The 19623-nt window shown below is 38.4% G+C and overlaps 1 protein-coding gene across 4 annotated transcripts in view; it reads left to right on the top strand.

The window, feature by feature from the left end:
- glis2b (GLIS family zinc finger 2b) overlaps window positions 1-19339 on the top strand; it is a 30822-nt gene extending 11483 nt beyond the window's left edge. For 2 of the 4 annotated variants that reach the window (XM_026215683.1, XM_026215702.1), the window contains exons 2-7: window positions 13077-13284; window positions 13358-13491; window positions 14791-14973; window positions 15054-15187; window positions 16028-16146; window positions 16214-19339. In XM_026215683.1, the coding sequence (XP_026071468.1) occupies window positions 13104-13284; window positions 13358-13491; window positions 14791-14973; window positions 15054-15187; window positions 16028-16146; window positions 16214-16932 (1470 nt within the window). In that variant the 5' untranslated portion in view covers window positions 13077-13103 and the 3' untranslated portion in view covers window positions 16933-19339. Of the gene's footprint in view, window positions 1-10959; window positions 11796-13076; window positions 13285-13357; window positions 13492-14790; window positions 14974-15053; window positions 15188-16027; window positions 16147-16213 lie in introns of those variants that run through there. The other 2 variants (XM_026215693.1, XM_026215711.1) reach the window with 2 other exon arrangements.
- Window positions 19340-19623: the final 284 nt, after the last annotated feature.

Below are 19623 nucleotides of genomic sequence, written 5' to 3'. Positions count from 1 at the left end.
CTCAAGCTTAAACACTGAAAACTATCCGCTTCTGTCCTAAACACAAATTAGCCAAGAAAACCCAACCACATCCAAACAATGAGCTCTTAATGTGAGATGTCTGGCTCTGACCACCCCAGACCTCTGCGAGAGCAGTGCGGAGTGTCCCGTCCCGCTAGCGCTCTCCAGACTCTCTTATTGCACGCAGGAGTCTGCTGATTGCATCACTGTTTGTAGCTGGAGGCGGCAGGAATCAACACCGATCGAGGGAGAGAGAAACAGACCCGAATAATACAGAGCTGGACAAAACACAAGCCAGCGGCTGACCAATGCCCATTTAGACAAATTGCCTGAGAGATTGTAGTGGTGAAGCTTAATATCTTTGACGTAAAGCAAGCCCATTACTCTGATAGATGCTTTTGGTTTATTACATAAGCAGAGGGAGAAACTAGAGACTTAAGCTGTTCTCACACTCAAAAACCCAAGTTCAATTTCGTCCCCGCATATGCAGCTTTCTTTCACATTCACAAAGCTTTACATGCCACTGGGAATTTGTCACTTTGGATATACTACCAAACGTTTTCACGAACAGAGCGACTCTTGTCTGCAGAGGACATAAAGACTGTGAAATGCTCTCCGAAGGCAATTCAGAACAAAGCAGCTATGAGAAATGCATTACACCAGGGTTATTATCGTTAAGTAAAAAAAAAAAAAAAGAAAGACAAAAAGTCATTGCATTAAATAAAATAAATATGAATAGAAATAAAATCAAATATACATGACATAAATTATGATTATTTTTTTATTTCAGCAACATTTCTCATTTTGATTAAAACCAAATAAACTAAATAAGCATCTTTTAAAAACAAAAATTATACAAACTAAACACAAACAACAAAATTAAAGAAATATGAAAATAGAAAATATAGAAATAAAATAAATTTCAAAATTTTACAAATCTAAATATTACTGAAAAGTAAAAAAGTATATTAGTGATATGCATTAGGGTTATTTATTGTTAACTTAAACTAAAACTGTAAAACATTGTCATTTCTTGAAATAAAATAAACATTACCAGAAAGGAAGTAAAATATTAAAAAGTACTTCTTCATTTTAATTTTTAATTTATTTAATAAACATGTATTATACTTAATTAAATATTATTATTATATAATATAATATAATATAATATTTATTTTATTTTTATTTATAATTTGTATCATCATAATCATTTTCTTTTTTATTTCAGCTAAAAATAAATAAACTAAAACCAAAATTTAATAAAACTACATAAAAAAATTATAAAAACTAAAATAAATAAAATCTAATTCAAAAAAAGTGTGACTGGGAGAATGCAGCTTTACTATTTATGCATCAGCAACAAATGCATGGATATGCAAAACATAATAAGAATATGCCACAGTGTTTTTTTTTTTTTTTTTTTTTTTTTTTGACATACTCCGCTAATATAGCCCTGATGCTGTGATCGGCTGCCAGAAACTGATTCATCTGTATGGCTCATTCAGTCCTCTTCCTCTTAATTTGACTGATTCTAGACTATCAGCCTTGGCTCCTGGACAGCCCCAGTATCAGGTGTATGTATGCACTGTATCTTACAGCTAACAAGGCAATCATGCATGAGCTACAGAAGTGTCACATTTGCACAGCTTGCTCTGATGAAATCTCATCTCTCTTGCCAAGGGGCATTGATTGTGTGTTCCTCTGATGAGCTTTATGTTCTCTGGCCATTACAAATCACATAACTGTGCAATATTAATTTAAAGTGGTGATGTTTAAAGAGTACTTGTGAAATAGGATGAGATATAAACAACGTTTGCCATTCATAAACGAGTCATTCCTGATTTGTCATGCAAGTGTATTTCTTCTCTACTTTCCTTTTTTATGTTCAGTAGTTTTTAGGGGAACGCCCTTCTCGACTATAAGACCCACTTAAAATAGTAATCAGAGGCAGTAAAAAGGGGACCATTCATTAGTTAGGACTGCATTTAGCAGAGCTGTTTTATCTTGTGACAGACATAAAAACCCTCAAGCGTGAACCTTCATCCACCCCTGAATCAAGCTTGTGTATCGTAATCCCACCCTCGGCTCGGTTTACTGCAGGAACGATAAATACAGAGTGTATCAGCGTCTGTTTTATTCTGTGCATGCTCCTCGCACGTCTCCAGTCCTCCGCTGACGTTCAGTCTGCTGAAGGGAGAAAAGCTAAACAAACAAAAAGTAGATCAAAATTAACCATATTAACTTTCTTAAAGCAACAGTTCAACCCAACACAGGAGGATTCTGTTTTTATTACTCACCATCATGTTGTTGCATGCTGTTATTTTCCTGTGGAATGAAAAAAAAGGTCTTTTCCAAAGCAGTTGAAGTTCAGAAAACTAAAAAAGAACCAAATACATCCATACTTTTCTAATAATAATCTTTTTTTTTTTTGCTTAAATATAACAACTTGCTCTTACTCTTGAATGAAGAGTTTTTGTCCAACTTTTCTGACTCCTCCCCTCCAACCACCTGATTCTGTTAAGCCACACCCATTTTCCTCCGCCCTAAATCCCGTCTCATTTACATATACTTTTGACCTGGAAATATGTCAGATTATGAAATAAAATCAGCATTTTGAATGTATCATCCATTCTCAGGAGTGCTGATAGAAACTGAAGCGGAGAGAGTAATTTACTTCATCACTTAACTTCCAGTTTGTTATGACATTTAATCAAATAGCTATCATAAATCATATTTGTCATGGTCTGACAGCACGGTAACAGCAATACAGAGGTTGGCATAAGATGTGTTTAATTGCTTCTTTTTTTGGTCCTTTTGGGTCTTTCCCAGGTCACGTTCTCTTCCCACATGCACTTCTCTGTCTTTCCCTCCCTCCTTCTCTCTTCCAACCCTCTGCTAGGAATTCCTCAGTGTCTGAGACTTCTGGCCGAGAGCCATCAGTAGGCTGGCAAGCAGCTTTCTATTCCTTCACCTCGCCTGCTTCCCTCACGCTCTCTTGAACTCCAATTCCAAAACCTAGTGAGCTCCCTACTCCCTAGACAGCACTCAAGGCATCATCTATGCTTCTTAATGTGAGGGCTGTTTCAAAATATAGGCAATATTATGCTGCCTTATAAGATGGCTCATTTTATACACTACATTTACTTCATTTAATACTGAAAAGTATTGCTAATAATAGATTATTCAGAATTCATTAATTTACTCTGGATTCATGTATGATATGTAGGCTTATTATTAAAGAACAGTATTTTATTAGCATTAGCTTGCTAACACTCTCCATCTACCTAGATTTCCTGTATGAACACTTGGTTCAGACAGTAAATAGCACAGCCTCAATAATTACTTTCATCAGCCTTAAGTGGTTTTATTGGTTTTAGCGAGCTAATACCAAGCAAGTATCCACGGGTTAAACTGGTAACTTGTTAGCTGGTCAGGCAGGAAGACTATTGAAACTATCTGACCACCAAATTGGCCAGGTTGAATGACCAGAAAATTGCTTTAACCTGATTAAAGTTGTTCTTGTTTTGTAGAGCACTCAATTGTTAGCTTAGCAACATGCTAACATTTAACTGAATCAATTGAGTTTCTTGTAATTTGCGTAAGCATTGTGATAAAGAGCTGCTTCCCATGTTCTCAATTAGTTACTTATGATATGTTGCATCACATAAGCCTGGTTATTAAAGCTTATTTTTTGTATTTCTTTTAGAGTATTGCATGTTTAGCTTAGCAAAATGCTAACATTTGTAAACTGTGCCTCTTGAGTACTTTGCATAAGAAGCATTAGTTAGAGTTTCTTCCCAATCCGTTGCTCATATTTTCTGCACTTGAAGCCGTAATAAAAAAAAGAAAAAAAAAAGAAAAGTATATATTAGACTACCGCATTGTTAGCATAGCAACATGCTAACATTAAAGTGAATCATCTGTGGATCTTGGGTACTTTGTATGAGGAGCATTATAAAGAATTGCTTGACATGTTCTTAAACAGTCATTTACATTATAAGAATCATTTGTAAATTGGGTCTCTTGAACACTTTGCATGAGGAGCACTATTTAGAGTAGCAGTCTGTGTCCTTAATCATTTATTTATGCTTTCTTAGAAGGCAGCTGCCTGTGCAGGGAATAGACAGCAAGATAGCTCTCTAGGTTTAAGAACAGAGCATTTTGCTCTGTTTTGTATCTTTTTTCTCTTCTCTTCTCCCCTTTTTTCAATTACTCTCACACTTTTTTAGAAATTGGACCACATTCGCTGCTTGGCAGCTCTCCGCGCATAGCCCCTGCTGACGCTGCTAACTCTCTCTCCTCACCAAATTTCCTTCCTTCATCCTTTCTCAGTTTCTCCCTCCCGCTCGGTTTTGGGTAATTACATAACGTTGCGTAAGTTTCTCAAAGAATTTTTTTTTTTTTACAGTAAGACTCTGCGGAGAGCTTGAAAAAAAAAAAAAAAAAAGTGGCACACACAACAGATTCAGGCTCCATTAGCGGGAGCTCCTTTGAGGGAAACAGATCGATTGCAGTGTTTCACGAAAATAAGGAGGTGGGGAGAGAAAGGGGCCATCCGTTTGTGCACCCTGTGAACTGTACGGAGAAAGAAACACTTTCAGGGAGGGAGAGAGATGATGGGAAAGCAGCAGGGGTGGGAGATGAAAATCCAAGGAGGGAGATGGAGAGAGAGAGGGGCCCTGTGGAGGCAGAGTGGAAACTGAGGTTTCCTGTCTGAGAAGGCGGCTGGCTGAAGGTGGAGGGGCGGCAGGAAAAAAATCTCTCAGCTCTGGGACTCTGTGTTATGTGTGTGTGCCAGGGGAGGAGTGGATGCATATAGTTTGGGTGTGTGCGCAGTAGAGGTGGGGTCAGTCTGCCAGAGGGAAGGTCAGGAAAGGAGAGAGAGAGAGAGAAATATGGTTAAAGCGATAAAACCTCTTAGAGATTCCTCAAGGGTTCGTCACAACACCTTTTTGGCTGTATAAGTCCATGAATGGCTCTTTTTGTTTCATTATAGGTTCTTCAGATAAGTGCTTTGGTTTCTGGGTTATTTAAAGCACCAGAACATACACCGTTTCAGAGGATCTAAAGAATAAAAGTTCTTATGATAACTTTTTATGTTATTTTAATTTTTTTAAATACACTTCAATTCCATTGGGATGTGCAGTTGTTCTAACTGGAACCTTTGCTTTTAAGATGCAGGGTTTCATAAGTCATATTTTTCTGTAAGGTTCTATATTCTACATTAAGCATACATTATAGGTTCTTGGTATTGTGCATTAACAATAAAAACGATGCTCAGTTACAGAGGGTAATTAAAGGATCAATGAATTAGAAATGTATTCTATTGCAACATACACTATAACTATTTCTGGAAGATTAATCATTTTTAAAACTAATGTTGATCAGCAATCAAGCAAAAACAAATGGCAGTTTGTTTGATCCCTGTTAATAACACCCCCAAACCAATCCATCTATCAGGTCCAGACACAGCCCTTCAGGTGCGGGACACCTCTGAGGAATGAAACCCTCTTGTTTCTGGTGAAGAGTGTGTTTTTTGTGCAGCGGTGTAGAGTTTCAGCAGGTTTCATCACCTGCAGGTGGTCTGTTGTGAACCCTCATGGTGAGCTCATGATTGCACACACATAGAGACGACTAAAAAACAAGACCAGCTGACCGCCTGCATTTACAACCAACATTTCAACCAGCTGGCCACATGCTCATTAAATCCAGCCAAAATGCTGCGGTACTAATGCCAATGCAGACATGGAATTAGTGTGTGGGTAGCCTTGTGAATACAGATCAAATCCAGACACTTTCCACTAAATTACACGTACAATAATAATAATTCAGTTGCTGGGAATTTAAGAGTTCTTTCTTAAATAAATGTCAATTAATCAAACAGTGCATGCTTATTCTGCATCTCATATTAGGGTATTTACTGATACACAATAGTATTTCAACACCCAGGGTTGCCAGTTGGTGGAAAACACCAGCCAAGGAAACCAGCAAATGAACTGGGAATCAGAGATCGCAGTTTCTACCCAACCCCGAAAGCCTCTGTAAGGTCTATGAACAGGCATTTATTAAAACACAGATAAATTAAGACATCAACTTACAGTATAAGACTCTTCGCCTCCATTGTCAGTTTTGGTGATTTTTCCTGTTGATGTCTTCAATCTGGCATCCCAAATTTCATCCACTAGCTGTCAATTTTACATACTGCACCTTTAAGGTTACATATATTAACTTTGAAGTTGCACATAAAAAAAAAATGTAAAAAAAAATAAAAAATTGTGGTGCTAATACAGCAAAACCAACCATCTTTACACGTCTAATACAAAGCTAACATTTGAGAACCATGTCAGAAAATGGCATTTCTTGCAGTGTTTGAAATGCATTTATATCACAAACACATAGAAGGCGATGCTTTCTTTATGCACAATATATGTGAGGTAGGGTGAACCCGAGTCCTTGAACACCTGCCGGTCCGTTTCCCTTCCAACACTGGTGTGGCAGTGATGAGAGAACGCCTCTCAAACACGTTTCTACATGTATCTGATGCTAGTAACCTCAGTCAGGGTTTCTGGATCTCGGGATATGAGTCTAATCTGGTTTGTGTGTGTTTGTAGGGGTTAAGAGCCCTCCTGCAGAAACAGAGTTGCACCCACAGTTCAGTACAAAGGAACTGGCACTCAAAAACACATGCGTTTCACATTCACACTCAACAGATGGCTCATAAAACACACAATCACACACCAGCCGCCGTTCACTAATGAGAACAGACATCACCCAGACTCAAGTCCTCCTGGGAAGATACTTACAAGTTCAAGATTGCAAATACAACATGATGTGCAGCTTTTTTTCCTCCCTACTATTCAAAGCTTTTAGCACCAATGCAACACAACATAAAGAAAAGGAAGAGCACAACTGGTGCACTCTTTTTTGTGCAGAGAATGATGGGAAATGTAGTTCAGTTATATCAGCGTAATCACCTCATCGTTGTATCACAATGCATACCAAGCTAAATCTGTGTTATTTTAGTATTATTTACATAACTGTTATAATTTTTAATAACATTTTGAAATTATAATATTTTATTAAAAAAAAATTTTTTTTATTGAAATATCTTAGTTTTAGTAATTTTTTTTTTTTTTTTTTCATTTTTGTTTCTTTTTTTTACATTTCTATTTCTATTTAGTTTTAATTTATATTTAAGTTTTAATTTTAGTAAACGTATTTCAGGTGCTTGCCAAGGAAACAATCCTAATTTTCATTTAAGTTTGTTTTCCATGTAATATTTCCATTTCTAGGTAAGTGTTAGTAATTTGATGTTTTTTTTTAAAATGTCTTTTTCTTGTCTATTTAGCCTTAATTTATATTTAAACTTTAGTTTTAGTAATTTTAGCACTTTAAATATAGTTCTATTTAGCTTTAGTTTATATTTTGTATTTTTTAGTGGTTTTAGTGCTTTTAATTTTTTTATATTTCTATTTAGGCTTAATCTTTATTTATGTTTTACTAAATGTAATACTTAAACTTATTTATTTCACTTAGCTGTGAAGGCAATATTTTTATTTATTTATTTATTCTTACTTTTTTTGGGGGGGGGGGTTACATTTAAGTTTTTCATCCAATATTTATATTTTATTTTATTTTAGCTTTATAAAAAAGATACTTGAGACTTTATCTTACAATTCAGCCTTTTTTTTCACCATTATGAACTTACATCCTAAAAATTAAGACTTTTATATAAACTCAGAATTGCAGGATATAAATGCAGAATTATGAGCTATAAACTTGCAACTGTAAATTTATTTCAAGAGATATTGTGAGATAAATAAAAGTCACAATTACCTTTTGTATTTTATCATCCCATGGTGGAAACAAGCTTCCATAAACATCACAAACGACACAAAGATTGACTGCATTTTCACAATGAGATCTTCGAACATAAAACTTCCCATTATTCATTCAGTTGTAATGGTGTTCATGTGCCCCCAACTCACAAAAATGTTCATTCAGCATGCCCCGAAAGCAGAAATAGATCACGCGGAGCATGTTGTGACCTGTGGCGGACTGAAACCTTGGGTTAATTAGGATCAGCTCAGAAGTTTGACCTCACAGGGCCGGTGTAACTCGTACCCTCCCATTGACCCTGCCTTATCCTGACCCTATTCCTTGCCCACATCGCCTCTGACCAGGAAATGGCAGATTTGGTGACTTCCGCAGGGGGCGAAGAGGAGGGTGAGGGGTCACAGCGGCGGCACAAACATGTCATTCAGCGGCGCACCATGTGGACCCCAGCGTCCCGTTCCAAACACTCTCCTTCAGCTGCTGCGGCCCATGTTTACTCTACAGCGGAGAGGAGCGAGGGGTGCTGGGACACAGACAATGATCCTTTAATGCCCTGCCAAGCCCACGGTGGGGTGGGGATGTCTGCATGGGGCAGAGCGACACCTTCTCCCAAAACTTCACATTGGAGCGCTACCGCTCGGCTCCGTCTGAACCCAGCGCCTCAGCTCCCTGCGACACGAACCGCTGAGTCCCTTTAGAGGTTTTCTGAGGTGAACAAACTAATGCAGTGTTTAAATATGAGGTAGACATAACAAAACCTGCGATGTAGAAAGCTTGAAAGATATAGCGTGGCTCTCATAACAGCATCTGAGGCTAATATTTCCCCTCTCCAGTTACCACATGTACACTGCAATCTTAATAGTCTTCACTAAACGAGTGTGTTTTGCCAGTTAATTCCTTACATAATGTGGGATGTCTTGATATATAGCCTATCAATTATTATCAAGCCAAATACAGACATCTAGATCGTCATCTGTTATCATTACTTTGGTGTTTATGGCTTTATATGACCGTTAACATTGAGTTAACTCTGCGAAATCATCTTGTGAACATACTGTACATACAGTACCTTTCAAAATTTGCGGTCATTAAAGGGATAGTTCAGCTAAAATAAGAAATTCACTCATCTGGATGTTAATCCAAACCCAGAAGACCTTAGTTCATCCTTATCATTACGCAAAATAAGATGTTTTTAATGAAATCCGAGAGCTTTCTGACCCTAATTAACATATTCAAGGCCTAGAAACGTTGAAAGGACATTGTTAAAATAGTTAATCAGCGGTTTAATTGTATTTTTTGTATGTAGCTTTGCGAATACTTTTTGTGTGCAAAGATAAAAAAAGAGACTATTCAATGATTCTTCTGTTTTACGTCAGTCTCCTCCACCATTTACGAGAATATCACGACACATGCATGAGTAATGACGCTGAAAATTAATTACATTTTAACATAATTAAATAGAAAGTAGTTTATGTTGTAAAAGTATTGATCATAAAACATTTTTGAAATATTACTGACCAATCTCAGTATGTAACCTATATACCTCACACTGCAAAACATCCTGTTCGTAATAAACAACTTAAAAATGTTAAAATAAAACATATAAAGACCCGTTCTGTATTTAGTTTTACTGCAGTTGTTTCCCATGTTTTAACAAGTTAAAAACGGTTCATATGGGAAAATATTGCCACTAATTTATCGAAGGTTACTAAGGTAGACTATTAGACTTAAAAACAGTACAAATACAAACAATAAATAATTGTGGTGACCAAAGCAATAGCATTAGTTCAACAAAAGGCTAAATACTTCATTATAATAATTGTCATGAATTATAATAATCTAAATGTTTTTTAATGTAGGATGAAAGAAATTAAAAAAACACGCTTTTCCCCTCAATGTTATATTATATTACCATGTCAAGTTCCTTCTTATTCATATGAAGGATTGCATCTGTGTAGCATTATGACTTGACCTTTAACCCCAGATGGGATGTGGCTGATCCAGGCGTTTATGAAGCTGTACCACTGTCTTGCATTATAAATCTGTATCCTGTCAAAAAACACACGACCCTGTCCTGCTTCAGACCTCGGAGCCGTTTATCAATCAGTACCTCTCAGCAAAAAACCAACCCGGATCCTCTCCTCAAAGCAGCTGGATCATCCCGTTCCTGAACAGACTCTCAGAGATGCCAGGGGGTCAGATGTGGACCGTTCGGGGGTTAATTCAAATAAGGAAGAGATGATTTATTGCAGCTGTCCTCAGGCGTGGACTAGTAATGGTTTACACATGGAGCTGTTATCAGCGCGAGGAGCTCTCTTGTTATGGAGACTCCTGACTGTCCTGAAGCATGTGGGAGCTCAGGGCTGATGGCAGAAGAAACTGTAATTGGTATTAATCATAAGACTTCATTGTGAATCTAAACTCTATTCGATTGAGTTTTAAAAGCCACAACAGAATTTAGACCTCACAGTATTATAATTGAGAGTATGAAAGTTTAGTATTCATTTTGAGATCTGCTAAAGATATAAAAATAACAGTGCTATTAAATTATTCGTGTTTTAACTTCAAGTGTTAGATGATGGAAAACGTAATATCAATATTATAATATTAAATATAAAATATAATTATTATTAATTATTAATTAATTAATAATAATAATTAATTAATTATTATTATTATTATTAATAATTATTATTATGAATTTAAATATGCAACAAATTAAATAAATAAAAAAGAAGCCAAAAACACTTAAACCAAGTTAATTAATATTTTATTTAATAATGTTTTTGTGTTTGTGTGTGTGTATTATACAGTAATAGAAATCTAAAAAATAAACAAAAATACTAAAAATGAAACGTGCAAATAAAAAATACAAAAGAAAATAATTAATTTATGAATTTTTAAAAATTAATTAAAATTAATTACAAATTTCAATATAAAATCTAATTAAATAAAAAATTATATAGTGTTGTGCATCCCTAAAATGTACCCTATTAACTTTTTTAATAAACATTCCTGGTTTTATTATTCACCGTTCATCAGTGCATGTTATTCCAAAATAAATTAATGTTATACTTTCACGTAAAATCAAAATGTGAAATAAGTTTTCTGGAAAAAGTGACGCTTCAAAACCTACTAGATCAACTAAAGTCCTTCCCTGCATGTTTTTCTTGTGAAATGTCCATATTTAGTCAAAAATATGTGGTATTATGCCAGTAAAATGGGCTTTGAATGCTGTTTTTAGGTTCTGACTGGAAGCTCAGACCACATAATAGAGTCGAGTTACAAAGCAATGAGTCTTTATCCGCCGTATTGAGACACAATTATGTGAAAATCATTAACTAAACCCTTAACATACCACACATACCACGTCTGGAACCCCACCCTGGTCTGAGATAGCACAGGTTCAGTTGCACACCAAACCGAGCAGATGGCTGGAGATACTACGGATTGCACATTAACTCCTGTCATGACGCAACCTGTCTGTTTGTTTGGCTTGGCATCAAAGAGCAAAAATTGGACCGTTTGAGATCTTTCCGAGTGGACACAGATCATTTCAGGACGCGGTTCAGGCATAGTGGGGGTCGAGGATGCAGATCTGCTTGATAATGCAGCTCTGTGTGTGCAGTTATCTGCCGATTATTGGCCCTGTCGGCTGGGCTGTTGAACTCAGTGACCCTCTGCCTTCACCTCGCTGACCTTACTGGAGCTGGCACAAGCTAAACCCTCTCAAAGAGCCATTCAGCGCAGCTGGAAGCATGCATACGCGCTTATATGTCTCACAAAAAGAGATGTGAATCTAGTTTGAGGTGGAGCTCTGTGGACGTTGTATTTCGCATGCAGTCGGGAGGAATGTGGAAGCTGTAATGGGTGTTATTGTGAATGAGGGGAAGCAACTGTGTGAGATCGGGGATGTTTAAAAAGACAATGAGGAAAAGGGAGAAAAACTTTCTAGCTAAGTATGAATGACTTCTTTAATTCAGGACAACAGCATCTAAATGCTTGTGTGTGCTGCATTCTGTCATACTACTTTATGCGCTATATAGTATGCATACTATGCAGAGTACGCAAATTGCTTCCATGTAACGGAGCAGACTACCTAGAGTACCACGAAAGCACTCGCTGAATTAACAACATTGTTTCCAGCCGTATGATAATAAACATTTAATAATATCATTTTTAATGTTTTTGAAAGAAGTATTTTCTGCTCACCAAGGCTGCGTTTATTTGATCAAAAATACATTAAAAACTGTAAAATTGTGAAATATTATTGGAGTTTAAAATAACTGTTTTCTATTTGACTATATTTTCAAAAATAATAAATTTCTGTGATCAAAGTTTATTTTTCAGCATCATTACTCCAGTCATCAGTGTCACATGATCCCTCAGAAATCATTCTAATATACTGATTTGATGCTCAGGAAACATTTATTATTATTATTATTATTAATATTTTAAACACTTGTGCTGTTCATATTTTTGTGGGAATTGTTGAAATGAACAACATTATTCTGATATAGAAAAGTTTTGTGAGATTATAAATGACTTTACTGTCATATTAGGTCAATTTAATGTGTTTTTGCTTAATAAAGTATTAAGCTAAAAGTTATTAAAACTTTAAGAACTGGAAGATATTGTTCTAAATAAACTGATATCAATTTTTTCCTCAGTTCATCCCTAACATTTATTATTTTTAATGCTCAGGTCTGATAAAAAAAAATAGTTAAAAAAATAGTATTATAGATGAAATATTTCAAGTAATTTTGAAATTTTGGTTGGAAATGAACTGTCATAAGTTTAATTTGAAGTAAAAAAAAAAAAAAGGAGACTAAAATACTGGAAAGGAAAAGTAAATAAAAACCGAAATAATTACATCTAAATAGTAATATAAAAAAAGTAATAAAACAGCTAAAATGAGTAAAAATGTAACTATAATTAAAGTGAAATTCTAAAAAGAGTAATAAAACTAAAATAGACTGAAACATACTACATTTTAACATGTCTCTGTCAGTAAAGAGATACTCCTACAACTGTCACCACAAATCCACCACACACCTCTCCATTTGATTGACAAGCACCAAATTATGGAACAGTTCTGGTTCATTGAAGGGAGCTACTTTTGGATTCATCTTTCCAGCATGAAAATCATGGTGGTGTTATGACTGCTCACTGCTCTTATGCAACAGCTGTCCTGAGTTTCAATGTCCTCACATAAATGCTCTCTGTGTCTGTCTGTGAAGCTTGCAGGCTCCAGACCGCATGCCGTCATGCTGTCCTTAGACGAGCCACTGGACCTAAAAGTGCCGAGGGGGCGGGTCAGTGGGCGGGACAGAGGCGCCAGGTCTCCGCCCACTCTCACTCCCTCTCCCATTCATGGCAAGGGGGCGGGGCAGCTGCGGATGGCAGACGACGGGACTGCAGTCATCATTCCAGCGTCTCCACACACAGGTAAACACATCAGAGCAGTAAGACATACAGAGCGCTTTAATCGCAGAGAGTAAAACAGAGGTGTGTATGTCAGCAGGTGTCCTGCAGGAGAAGTCGGAGACCCCCACACCCCCCGCCGTGGACCTCAGCATGTCCCCGTCTTCCCGAAACACAGCCTGCTCTCCGGAACTCTCCAATGGAAATGGCTCAGCTCCCATTTTCCCCGGAGTGAGTCTATTTTTTTGTTTTATTATATGTTTTCCAGTGTGCCTTTAGAAGCACTATACTATAATCAGCTTTACACTAGGTCTACTGCTTCATAAATTAGATATCTTGCCCATTAAGGTAACTAATAAGCAACCAAAGACTCATAAGCATGAGTCGATTAAATGCACAGGACCGTCCCCCACCATCCCCCAAGATGAGACATTCAGATCTGTTATCCTCCGTGACCCCAAACTGGTGGTTCTTATCAAATGCCCCCTGTGTCCCTTCACAGAAGTGTCTCTCTCTTTCGCCGTCTTTGGGGCTGACGGATGGGACGTGGGGTTAAATCAGATTTACAGCGAGGTACAGCCACACAGAGCTCTTTCTGCTTAATTGAATTCGCTCAAAATTGAATTGGGAGCGAGATGCATGGCGTTTTGTGTGCCTGTGTGTGTATTTTCGATGCCTGCCATGCCTCCTTCAAGCCAATGGATGAACAGTGGCCAGGTCTTAGATGAGGGCACCGCTGAGCCTCATTTTCTATGCACATTTCTCACATAGCTGAAAATGTTCCCAGACAGCCATGACACTGTTGTCCAGTCAAAACCATCATTGTTTCTACTCTAATTAACCATTCCTAAGCATCACTATTACTATTGCTCATACTTACTTAAATTATTGTGTCGCTAGACCAACACATTGCTCGAAATCTAAACTCAGAAAGAGTTAAGAATATAACTGCACAAAGAACTAAAGTCCAAAGCCGTTGAACAAGAAACAAGTGAGTATAACACGGAAATAGAGTATTACTTACGATATTATCGAAACATGACTCACATATCAACATAATATCATATGACCAGGTTCCTACTGATTTCCCACCTACTCAGATTTCCTTAAAAAAAATCTCTGCTCTCTATTCTTGCTATCTAGAAACTCTTTATCTTATAGTTCATAAGAGGGCACTTGTGCAAAATCAAACTCCATGTATAAGATTCTTTGTTCACATTATGTTAGATTTATTGGTGCCTTTGTCATTTGGCTTTCTCTCATTAAACTCAAATCTGTGGTTAAGTGTAAAGTGTGGCAGGGCATTAGCTCAGATCAGCACAGCTGGGGACAGAAACATGGAGAAGATGAGCTGCCATATCGAGCAAAACGCTCATAAGAGTCTCCCACTGTGAGGGTGATTACAGAACATGGACCTCCTGTAGCTCCTGTTACTGAGTTTAACAACTATTACTAGAATCGCTGGCCTGCTGTCAAAAAAAGATAAAGAGGCTTGAATTATGTTTGCCTTTTCGCGTTTTGTTCCCACAGGACTCAGCTCATATCCGTTACTTGGAGGGAGGAGCCACATCTCAAGCATTTCAGTTCTTCGTGCCCATTGGAGGAGGTGCAGGGCTTCACCTGCCTTCATCAATGTTCATTCGGCAGCCCAAGGACACAAGAGCTTCTCCAGACCTCTCTGCAGATGAACAGCTGGCCTGTCGCTGGAGGAAGGTGAGAAATAGAAGCAGTTAAACGCTGGTGCTAATGGGCATTTTTCACCTGAGCTCATTGTGCTTGTTTTCTTGTCACAGTGCCACCTACTTTTTGACTCCTTGCAAGACCTGGTGGACCACGTCAATGACTTCCATGTCAAGCCTGAGAAGGATTCTGGGTACTGTTGCCACTGGGATGGATGTGCACGCAAAGGACGGGGATTCAATGCCAGGTGTGTTTACTGCATTCTCTAAATCAGGTTGTCTTTTAATCATTTAGCACCAGAAGGGGCAAGTTGGGTAAACTTAGCATCTATGTCAAGACAAGACAATCAATTAGCAGTAGGCCTAAAATTGAGTCTAAATTTTTGGATCCAAATGGACATGAGAGCATTTGATTAATCTGGAATCGTTGATAGAAATTAAGCTATGGTGTGCTTAGAAGAATTTAAACAATTTGGCTAATATATTATCTAAAATATTTCACCATATTCTGAAGTGTCCACTTAATTGTGCATGTTAAAGGTATAGTTCACCCAAAAATGAAAATTACACCATGTTTTACTTACCCTCAAGCCACCCTATGGATATTTTCCTTAAACAAACACATTGATTAACTTCAGAAGGCCTATATTATCCCCCAAGAGCCACGTAGAGTACATTTTATGATGGATAGATGCACTTTATTGGACTTGGTCTATTGTATTTCAACACCCACTTACTGCTATTATAAAGCTTGGAAGAGCCAGGACATTTTCTAATGTAACTCAGATTTTATTTGTCTGAAAGAAGAAAGTCATATATAACGATGATGGCTCGATGGTGAGTAAATCATGGGGTAATTTAAATTTTTGAGTGAACGATCCCTTTAATTGTAGAGGTATATTATTACTGAATATCGACATGTTGAAGACACTAATGGACTTTTTTAGTATAACAATTATTTTTCTCTTTCAAAATACCCACCATATAACCCATTTCTAGGTTCTAGAAACATTTTGCAATTGCAGCCACTGGTAGCACCTTTAAATTATTTATAATATGTACAGTTAGACTTATGTCTGCATCATTAGGTACAAGATGCTGATCCACATCCGTACTCACACTAATGAGAAACCACACCGCTGTCCTACCTGCAACAAGAGCTTCTCCCGACTGGAGAACCTCAAGATTCACAACCGCTCACACACAGGTCAGTACCAAGTTAAATGTATGGATAGACAGATGAAGACCTGGCTAACTTAGTGCTTGTATTTCAGGAGAGAAGCCCTACATCTGTCCATACGAGGGCTGCAACAAGCGCTACTCTAATTCCAGTGACCGGTTCAAACACACGCGCACACACTATGTGGACAAGCCCTACTACTGCAAGATGGTGGGCTGCTTGAAACGCTACACAGACCCCAGCTCCCTAAGGAAGCATATCAAGGCTCATGGGCACTTTGTATCCCAGGAGCAGGGAGGTCCAGGAGGGGTGGGCTCCCTGATGAAGCCGGGGCAGAACGCAGGGGGAGGGAAAGAATCTGAGCTGACTTACGTCAGTGGGGCCCACATCATCATTCCTAGTGCTGCCGCTGCTCTCTTGGGCAGTCATGGTCTGCAGGGTCTTGGAGGGTCCCTCCCATTGTCCCCCCTCAGTCCCCGCCCCTTGGACTTGAGCACACTGGGCTGCCCAAGCTCCCCTCCAGCTGGGCTTGGGGGGACATCCATCCTGTCCTTCAGCAGTTCCCCGCTTGGTCTGACCAAGTCACACTTTCTGTCTCCTACCTTCTCATCTTCCACGTTGGGGTTGCCCATGGTGCCCATGTTGGGCTCGGAGCGCAGGGACCATGGCAAGGGCAAGGCCAGAGGCGAGGAGGGTGAGGACGAGATCCATGGCGGTGTGCTCAACCTGTCTACTGGGGCGTCCCACGACCCCCTGTCTTGGGTTGTCATCCCTTCTGGCCCAGTGGTGCTGAAGCCGGCTGTGGTCAACTGAACACAACATTCCAGAGGAATGGCAGGGGAAGGGTGGGGGTGGAACAGGGGTCAGAGGTCGGAGGCAAGCCTGTGGGGGGGGTTTTACAAAGCAAATGCAGTTATGCTTGGAGGTGACACAATCTTCTTCAACTTTTAGCGCTACTTCAGTTCAAATTTGTACCTTATGGTCGGACACAGCTACCTGTATCTTATGATAATAGGGATGATATCTTGAAGAAAATTTAGTGTAACGATTCAGAAAGTTGCCAAACATTCACCTCCGTTCCATTCTTTTTCTCTCTCTGGCTTATCTTTGTAACAGGGTTGTCCAATTCTGTGCCTGGAGGGCCACCTTCCTGGAGACCAGGGGTTGCCCACCCCTGGTCTAAACTCTGCAGGAGGGTGGCCCCCAAGAAGCAGGATTGGACCCCAAGTCTTGTCCGTTTTTTGTTTTTTTTTTTGTTTTATGACAGCACTGATCTAAAGGCAGACTTAAGAATCTGTGCCCTTGCTTCAAGAAACAATTGTATTTATGTTTAAGAGAAACTTTTGGACGACAGTGTACGCAACACACTAAAGACACAAACGTGTGCTATTATTCTTCAGGAACTGACCTTCAAGTCAGTCCATGCGTTATGAAAAGACCTCTGAGCACAGAAAGCCAGAGGTCTTTGAGGCTGAATCGCATGGGCCAGGTCAGGCTTGCAAAGAGGTGCTGAGGTCGTAGGTCAGGCGAGAGCAGCTCATTTACTGGCCCAGTAGTGTCCAATTCTGTCCCTGGAATGCCACTTTCCTGCAGAGTTCTACACACTTGGCTGTACGTTTGTAGTGATCCTGAAGACCTTGAGTAGCTGGTGCAGGTGTGTTTACATAGGGCTAGAGCTAAACTCTCCCAGACAGTGGCCCTTTAGGAGCAGGAATGGACACCCCTGCTTCAAACTGTCCAGAGACCCTCTGCATCCCTTGCAAGTGAACTTCTTTAGCTCAATGCTATTACAAGCTATATGACAAACCTTGCATTTGCTGCTAGCTGTATCACTGCAATATTAGCATACATCTTTGAATAAAAAAAGATATAGTATGAACGACAATCTGTCCTTTGAGGAGGAAATAGAAACCTTGATTAGCTCTATTTTGTTGAATAAGAGATTTACAGACACAAGGCTCAGACTGACTGAGTTTTAAGTCATACAAGGGCACAAACTTTCCAAGCGCTAATGCTAATGCCCTATAGGACATGGCACTGATGTAAATAGTGTCATCTTTTGGTCATTACTTGTACTGCACACTACTAGTTGAACTAAGGGCCAGATTTAACAGAATTTATGGTTGATGCAGAATAGTGTAATGTTTAAAATAAACATTATCCACAACCCAGTGAACATGTTCAAATGTGCAAAATACAAATTTAGGTATATTGCAACAATTAAGGGCTTAGTTTGGTTTCTCAATTTACTTTCATAGTTTGCTCTATAGTAAATCACTGTGCTAAAAATCTAATTGTATACCCAGAGATTAAAATAGAGACTTAATAATAAAGTGTAGAAAGCACTATTCAGGTGGCCAAAAGACAGCATTTTGATTTAAGACCCTTTCACATGACACACATCATTGTTCTCCAAGACATCAAACTCTAGAGTGAGGCATCAAGTTTCAGCATCTCTCCAGACGTGGATCACAAATGGAGCTGTAGGCGACCCGCCAAATACTAAAAATTTCACACTGGACCCCATTTGCCTCTGATTTTCCCTAGCTGCATAATGTATCATTGTGATACATCGTACAAATTTAAAATCAAAACTCAAAAGACTGATTCTGTGCTAGATTTTAGGCACATTAAGTTGTACAACACTATATTCATATTGTACATTTTATGGTGCTATCTGCAAAGTCTTGAAGTGGGTCATGTGAGTGAGACTTTACACCGTCTTTGTCGTACTCCACTGATGATCAATGTGTCGCGATCAAGAACTCATTTGCAGCTGCTTTCTGTAATGTCCATTACTCGTAGATTGGGATAAAACAAAATAGAGAAACAAACGAATGTAATTTTAAAAACATTCCGACTGAAATAATCGCACTTCTTTAAAACATGAACCCTGCCCTGCCCTCCAAACCATTTTTACACTCAGAGTCTTATTCCATAATTATTTTTGTCTTATTGTTTGTGGTAAACTATACGGTTATTGCCATGTTGTTTTGCTGACTTTTTGTTTGTTCGTTTGTTTTGGACGTGACATTTCCTGATGTTGAAGTTGCTTTGTTTCTGCTATTGCTACTCTGTGTTTAGCTTTCTCCAGCGAGTGAATCATGAGGAAAGAGGGAGAAGTAACAGGAGGTGGTGACGGACAAGTTTGCAGGAAGGGTTTTCGTAAAAATTTAGCTCATAATCATACCACAATGCTTGAAGTTTACATACTGTACAATGCATATGTAACATATAATGTCCAATTGATGATTAAAAGATAAATGCATTTTTTAGGCAGCAAATAGCTGGTGCTTCCTCCAATCACTTTAGCATCATTGCTAGAAAAAAAGTCGCCACTGTCCAGATCTCGATCGTGTGCCAGATTTCAAAAGTAGGCCACTGACCCTTACAAAGCCCCAGATTATATTTATTTATCCAATCAAAGCCAAGAAAAGTTTAACCCTGTGCTTCTATAAAGCCTTTTAGAAGAGATAAGTGATAACATGCAAATACATGCAGTAA

The sequence above is a fragment of the Carassius auratus genome, chromosome 3 (assembly GCF_003368295.1).
Source record: "Carassius auratus strain Wakin chromosome 3, ASM336829v1, whole genome shotgun sequence".
Classification (NCBI taxonomy): Eukaryota; Metazoa; Chordata; class Actinopteri; order Cypriniformes; family Cyprinidae; genus Carassius; species Carassius auratus.
This window is presented reverse-complemented; position numbering and strand designations above follow the sequence as displayed.